This window comes from Megalobrama amblycephala, linkage group LG8 (assembly GCF_018812025.1).
Source record: "Megalobrama amblycephala isolate DHTTF-2021 linkage group LG8, ASM1881202v1, whole genome shotgun sequence".
Classification (NCBI taxonomy): Eukaryota; Metazoa; Chordata; class Actinopteri; order Cypriniformes; family Xenocyprididae; genus Megalobrama; species Megalobrama amblycephala.
In genome coordinates this window covers 28,345,341-28,353,357 of record NC_063051.1, presented here as the reverse complement: position 1 = coordinate 28,353,357, position 8,017 = coordinate 28,345,341, and the positions used below count along the sequence as shown (strand labels likewise).

Below are 8,017 nucleotides of genomic sequence, written 5' to 3'. Positions count from 1 at the left end.
ATCACAAAAAACCCAAGAGCTACATCTCAGACTCTACAGGTCTCAGTTACCATGTTAAATGTTGAAGTTCATGACAGTATTAGAAAAAGTCTGAACAAGTATAGTTTGTTTGGAAGGGCTGCCAGGAGAAAGCTTCTTCTCTCTAAACAGAACACGGCAGCACGGCTTAGGTTTGCAAAGTTGCATCTGAACAAACCACAAAACATCTGGAACAATGTCCTCTGGACAGACAAGACCAAAGTGGAGATGTTTGACCATAATGCACAGCGCCACTTTGTCGAAAACCAAACACAGCACTAACACCTCATACCAACTGTCCATCACGCTGATGATTTGGGCTTGTTGTTTTGCAGCCACAGGACCTGGGCATCTGGCAGTCATTGAGTCAACCATGAACTCCTCTGTATACCAAAGTATTCTAGAGTCAAATGTGAGGCCATCTGTCCAACATCTAAAGCTTGGCTGAAACTGAGTCATGCAACAAGTCAATGATGATCCCAAGCAAATCTACAACAGAGTGGCTGAAAAAGAAAAGAATCAGGGTGTTGCACTGGCCCATTCAAGTCCAGACCTCAACCTGACTCATGCTGTGGCGAGAGCTGTGCAAAAACAAATGCCCACAAACTTCAATGAACTGAAGCAGCATTATAAAGAAGAGCGGGCCAAAATTCCACCACAATGATGTTTTTGGCTTTATTTTTGTTAAATAAATAATGACATGGTGTAATATGTCATGTGGTGTTTTTCATCTCAGGTTGTATTTACCTCATTTTAAGACCTGCTAAAGACCAGATGATTTTTATATGTCCTGATACGTAAACGGATAGAAATCAAAAGGCTGCACTTTCTTTTTCACGCGACTGTATATCCTCTCATTATATGCCTCCTCAAAAATTATTTTTTTTGTAAGAAGAAAAAACAGCCTTTGATTAAATTTCATCATTTTATTTATTTTACTTTCTATACAAAATCCTCACCGCTTATTATTCAGCTCTTTGTACATACAGGCACTGAGAATTTGCATCAAACTTCTTATGCTAGAAAAAAAATGATGTTCCTGAATCCAACTGAAAGCTTTGAATAATATTGATTACATAATGGTATGAAACTTGAATCACTGTCACACACAATTTAAACAACTGCTAAAAAAAGACACCAGAAGCAGTCCTTAGAGAAATGTTAGTTGGAGAATTAACCTTAAAAAGATTGCTAAATCGATTTATGACATATACTATATACTGTTCAGAAATAGTACTGTTAACAGGGTCACATTAAAGAGATAGTTCACTCAACAACAAAAAAGAAGTTAATTCTGTCATTTATTCACCCTCATGTTCTAAACCGGTATGAATTTCTTTCTTCAGCCAGACAAAAATATTGTCTTTCTTATGATAGAAAGTTGTTTTGGAACCCACTGCCTTTCACTGTACAGACAAAACAGCCTTCAAAATATCTTGTGTGTCTTGCAAAATAAAAACTCAAGGAGTTTTGGAAGGACATGAAATGATTTTCTGCGCAGAATTTCATATTTTTGGATGAACTATCCCTTTAAGCTCTAAAAACACTTGTCAGGCAATTGAATACAATGTAACAATAAACACAGCCAAATTGAAACTCAATTCACATCAGCTATAAAAATCCCCAAAGATGTTACAACATGTATAAAATCACAGGTAACCATTCCGTCTCTTTGTTTTGATTCATAATCAAGGCACACAAATGCTTTACTGTAAAATAGAGTGTGCAACAACTATTGAAAGTAGAGAAGTATTAATTACCGCAGTGGGTTGATTCCCACGGCACTGATAAAAACAAAATATTTTCATGTGGTAGTGTTAAAACCGTCAAGGCCTCTGTGGGTCGGCAGCCAAAGCTCTAGAGTCGCCAGACATAAAAACAGGATCATAATCAGACACCAGAGGCTGGGAATGCAACCAATGGTGACACATCAACAACAACAACATGCACACTGAAGCCTATTCCAGTCCTTTCCTCCAAGGCAATGCGCTTCACAAAGCTTCTTTTTACACATATAGGAATTATGGTCATCCTATACGGAGAGGGCAATGCCAGTCTTTCCATTTTTAGGGCTCTGTTTTGAAGGTATGCTTCAGTTCATAATAAACACTTTGTGCTTTGACGGCATCGCAAAGCAGTTAGTGAACAGCTGAAAATAGTCAAACTGTATATTCAGAGTAACAGGCAAGATGAAAAAGAAAGAAAAACAAAAAGTCACAGTCAAACGTCAGCAGACCGTTCACATGATCGAACAACACTGGCAGGTTTTTCGCTTTGGCGCTATTGCGTCCTCTGCTCGATTTGGGGCGCTGGTATCCAGCTGGGCCGCTGCTTTGGAGATCAGCAGAGGTTCTTGTTCGGCACGCCGCTTCTCTGTTTCGGCCTTGGTGTTGGACTCATCCAGTGGAACCTCCTGAAATTGGCTGAGCGAGATGCGCGAGGGGGGCGCGGCCTCCTCGTCTTTTGGGGTTTGTGATTCTATTGCGTTTGCTTCGACTTTAGGTTGGATTGTTGGAGAAGGTTCTGTTGTGGAATTTACTGGAACCTGGGACTCCTCTATAGGGCTATCTACTGTCACAGTTTGTGGTTGCGTATCAGTGGAGTCTGGGAGATGTTGCTCGGTTTGCTCTTCGCCTTCCACTGCCACATCCGTAACTATTTCCTCAGCAGGAGTATCTTCAATCACTTCGACCTGCTTCGACTCAACAGAAGCTTCCGGATCATCCCGTGTCTCTTCTTCAGCAACCGTTGCTTCTGTGTTTCCAGATGCGTCTTCATTTTTAGCATCCGTAGTAGGTTCTTGAGCCATGCCGTCATCTTCCTCTGGGATTTCCTCCCCTTCGTCTGTGATGATGACTCTTTCTGCTCGGATAATTGCTCCACAGTCATCATCCTCATCAACCCCATCCCCGGGCTCCGCCTCCTTGAAGCCAAGGAAGGTCATAGTTATTCCACCAGCACCTGTTCCTTCAGCAGGGTGGCTGGTGAAGCCGTTATCAGAAGCAGGTTCGTCCTGTCCTGGAGTATCTTGTGATGTTTCTCCTTCCCCATTTCCGTTAATAACAGCTGAAGTTGTTGTGGTGTCGGTTGCTGTCTTAGCATCAGTGCGTGGTTCTGCTTCCTCCACGTCGTGATTGTCAGCATGCACAGAATTATCTGCAACAAAAACCAACAGTATGAATCTAAATAATGTTTTGACATTTTGTTAACAACACAGAAACTGTCTTTGGTTGGTGAGGCAATGCTTTGATACTATAATTGATAGCATATTAAAGGGTTAGTTCACCCAAAAATAAAAAATTATCCCATGTTTTACTCACTCTCAAGCCATGCTAGGTGTATATGACTATCTTCTTTCAGACAAATACAATCAGAGTTATATTATAGCATATCCTGACTCTTCCAAGCTTTATTTTTTGGGGGGATTTTGAAGCCCCCAAAAATGCATCCATCCATCATAAAAAATAATCTATAATGCTCCAGGCCTTCTATTCTCTTTAAGAATGATCATTTTAGACTAATTTAGATTAATTTGTGACCAATGTTTTGTTTTGCTCTATCCTCTGCGCCTCCACGTTTGCATCATGCGTCGGGTCAGGGGTTACTCTTCTGCCGAAAATCGATGCATATGGCAATCTGCCGGAAGCTAGTTATTAGTTAATAAAGTTTTAAATATGCATATTTTTCTTACAAAAACCCATCGCTTCACTTCAGAAGGCCTCTATTAACGCCCTGGAGCTGTACAGATTACTTTTGTAATGGATGGATGCATTTTTTTGGGCTTCAAAATCGTAACTATAATTATAAAGCTTGGAAGAGCCAGGACATTTTTTTAAATATATCTCCGATAGTGTTTGTCTGAAAGAAGATAGTCATATTCACCTAGGATGGCTTGAGGGTGAGTAAATCATGGGATCATTTTCATTTTTGGGTGAACTATCACTTTAAAGGCTTTTTCATAAATATACAGACAGAGAGAAAAAGAAAGAAACGTAGAATAGCCAGATGCCGGCGTTGAGGGTGGTTAATAAGCCGCTGCTATCTGATCGCAAATGTGTTCTGATTGGTTTTTGGCACATTGCTGTGTAGTTGCTAGATTGTTCTGGATGGTTTTTAGGGTGTTGCTAGGTGGTTGCTAGGGTGTTTTACTGGTTATGCCATATCAGGTCTGTCCTTCAATTTAAGTCTAAGGATTTTTTTGTCTAATTTATCATCTGTCAGGGAAAAAATTGTAAGTAGAAAAAATAAACTATACAGCCCTCCTCAAGCCACATGATGATCTCTGCACATATAACCAGAAAGTTTCCAAAGTCTTTACCAGGCGACTAAGAATATAACCAAAATGTATTTAGACACCTTGAACATTTCATTCATTAATACAGTTTATTCACTATAGTTTAAAAAATGGTAATAAAATATGAGAAGATCTCAGAGTTAAACTGTCATAAAAAATTATGTCAGATAATACTTAAGCAAAACACAGTCAGGTCAAAGTGTCTGAATGATTTTTGGTTCCAATTTTTTATCAATTTTACTGGTAGTCCACTGTATGAAGAATTTTTGGGTATAATATGTCACAGTTTACTTTATTTTGCTATCCTCACTTACATACATGAACTATAGTGTCCTGCACACACTAGTAAAAATATATAAAAAAAATGTCTGAATAATTTTTGGTTTGACTGTATATATAATAGTATATAACATATGAAAAGAGAAGTGATATTTTATACCTTTCTTTTCCTCATTTCCATTCTCCACGATAGGTCCATTAGGAGCCGTCTCAGCAACTTCTGTTTGATTAGAAACATTTATGATTTATTTTAGTTTGATATCATGCTTTGCAACTCCAGATGAGTTCTATTGTTCATTTTTTTTACAGTGTTTTCATTTCAAAATTTTATATTAAATCGAAATGGTTTCATGCACTAATAAAGCCTAAAAAAGATTGGTAATACTTTAAAATAAGGTTCAATTCCATAACATAAATATAAATATTATCAGAAATATACACTACTGTTCAAAACTGATTTTTTATTATCTTATGCTCATCAAGGCTGCATTTATTTGATTAAAAATACATTAAAATAGTCAAATTGTTAAATATTATTACAATAATAATAAAAAAACAAATATAATTTAACATTTATTCATGTGATGCAAAGCTGAATTTTCAGCATCATTACTCCAGTCTTCAGTGTCACATGATCCTTCAGAAATCATTCTAATATGCTGATTTGCTGCTCATGAAACATTTCTTATCAGCAATTATTTGTGAAACATACAATGTAACAGTCTATTCATTGATTCTTCAACTAATGGTAACTTATAACTTTATAATATATCAAAATATATTAATATTAGCCAAAATTAACATTACATTAGATCTATAAATGCTGTGAAATTGTTATTTATCATTAGTTGATGATCACTAAAGCATTAGTTAATGATATCAAACTGAACCTTAATTAAATAAGAAATAACATAACATAGAATCACCACTGCTGTTTTGTCAAGGATTATACTCTTTTGTGTAAGCAATAATCAGGTCTGGAAAGCAGACAAGTTAGATGTTCTGTAACGGCAACAGATCCACACAGATGGTCAGCAGAGCAGAGAGCGGACAGGTGGCACACACTCACCTGTTCCCGCTGGCTCCACCACAGTCTCTCCCTATTGGATGAACGAGAGAAAAGGTCAACAGTCGCCCTTAGAGAGGACACATCACACTCTTTAGCTGTTTAAACCATCTCATTCTGCTGGTTAATATTTTATTCAAGGCCATGGAACATTTATGGGAGGAACAGCTCGAGACTAGAGAAGTTTCCTATCGAAATTCATTAACATGCACACCAATAACCCAACCTTCTCCCAAATACTGCAGCACTCTGGTTACAATGTGATTTCTAGAAACACCATAAACCATTTTTTACACACAAAGAAACCAGTTTTAAACCAGTTTTACACACAAAGAAATTACGTTTTTTTTTTTTTTTTAATGCTTATGAAAGCGATATTATTATATGTGCCCTTTCATGTTCAAATCACATGACCAAATGAACAACTGTATAACACTGTATCTAGGTAAACCCCTTGTTATAGGACACCTTTGCTAATGGAATAAATTAATCATGGCTGAAGGCAAATAGCTGGAATCTAACATGAACAAAAATACTGAGTGTTTTAATTCATTCAAGTAATATTAATACCATTTTCAGAACATTCAAAACATTAACTAATAATATGAAATCATTTCAATGTGAACTGAAAATTACCCAAGAGTAGTTACCCATGTTCAGGTTTGTGTCAGATTTGTGCGTTTATTGTATTATTGTATTACTGTATAACGCACCCTTCCTCTAATGTTGTAAATATCAGCAGTCATCTAATTCATGTGAAGCTTTCCTCATTCACTGGCTCATAACCGCTAACACTTTCTTTCACTCACTCTGATTAGATAATTAGGGGAGATCTTTCATCAAGATTAGAAAAAAATATGGTTGTGTTGCCAGATTCATTTATTAACAGACACATCAGCTTCAGTTGCCACAAGGTGGAGTCACACCAACACTATATTTTTCATATTCAGTATTCAGGCAGTCACTGTGATCAGGCAGTCAATCAATGTAAAATTGTAATTTAAAAAAACTAAACAAACAAAATCGATACTGCATGACTTTTCTTTCTTTTTCTCATGATTATAAGCAGTATATCAACTTATCAACTTTTTATTTGGAGTCTCAGAGATTTAATTTTGAAATTTATTGTTGTTATTTTTACACATAAGTGACGGGACCCTAAACATAAAGTCAGTCAAGCCGATCTCAACAGAACATGAAGGTTAACATCAGTTCCTGTGCGTTTATGTTGACACTTTGAACTTAATTCGTCATGAAACACAGTACTGTAAGACCAAGACTCAGCTTCATTTTAATTCAGTTCTATGATAAAAGCTATAGTCTCACAGCAGCCCATACTCAACAGCCTTGCAGTGTGTGTTTTTAAAGTCAAAATAATGTGTTTACTTACGGTTCAGCTGACCTCCGTATAAGGCTGTTTGTTGTGATGGTAACAAGTGTAAAATAAAAAAACAGCAATGACTTGCTGCTACTTATAAGCAGCTCATAATGATTTCAGAGAGCCGTGTATCATACAGTAAACTGTGAACATGAAGCATATTGACTTAAATGTTTAAGAAGAACTGTCTTATGTTGTTAACTTGCAAGCCTTCTTATCTTACACCACCATTCAGAAAGTTTGGGGTCAGCAAGATTTTTTTTTAAATGTTTTTGAAAGAATTCTCTTATTCTCACCAAAGCTGTATTTGATCAAATATATCTGAATATATTTTAAAATGTAATTTATTCCTGTGATGCATAGCTGAATTTTCAACATCATTACTCCAGTCTTCAGTGTCACATGATCCTTCAGAAATCAGAAATGAACACAGAAAATTTTTGCCTAATGTTTTTGTGGAATCTGTGAAACCTTTTTTATGATCCTTTGATGAACAGTTCAATAGAATATTTCAAAAGTTCAAAAGAACAGCATTTATTTTAAATAGAAATCTTTTGTAAAATTATGTCTTTAATCTTTTGATCAATTTAACACAACCTTGCTGAATAAAAGTATTAATTTCTTTCACAAAAAAAAAAAAAAAAATCTTGCTGACCCCAAACATTTGAACAGTATAATGTAAATGGTTCCAAAAATGATTTAGGAGGTGAAATCACTGCAGAGGAAAGCAAACGTGTGACAGTAACAGACGTGTGTTCAGCGTGATCATGTTGTCAGACCTGGTTTCTCACCTTATGTTGTGCCTGAGCATCTGTGCCAGTTTGAGTGGAACCGTCTTCTATGAGTTTCTTTAGTTTGAATTCTTCCTCTGCCAACTGCTCAGACGTCACCTGTAATCTAATGCACATACACACGTCATGTTTTATATGGTGGGAAACTACTATTGGCTTCTGTTGTTCTTTAAGTAAGACAATTACAACTA

The 8,017-nt window shown here is 36.5% G+C and overlaps 1 protein-coding gene across 5 annotated transcripts in view; it reads right to left on the bottom strand.

Annotated features, from left to right (window-relative positions):
• Nucleotides 1-929: 929 nt before the first annotated feature.
• The window catches only part of palm3 (paralemmin 3), a 60,461-nt gene continuing 53,373 nt past the window's right edge, over nt 930-8,017 (bottom strand). For all 5 annotated transcript variants that reach the window (XM_048200372.1, XM_048200370.1, XM_048200373.1 and 2 more), the window contains exons 5-8: nt 7,827-7,932; nt 5,661-5,691; nt 4,752-4,811; nt 930-3,174 (exon numbers count right to left, since the gene is read on the bottom strand). In XM_048200372.1, the coding sequence (XP_048056329.1) occupies nt 2,258-3,174; nt 4,752-4,811; nt 5,661-5,691; nt 7,827-7,932 (1,114 nt within the window). In that variant the 3' untranslated portion in view covers nt 930-2,257. The remainder of the gene's footprint in view (nt 3,175-4,751; nt 4,812-5,660; nt 5,692-7,826; nt 7,933-8,017) is intronic.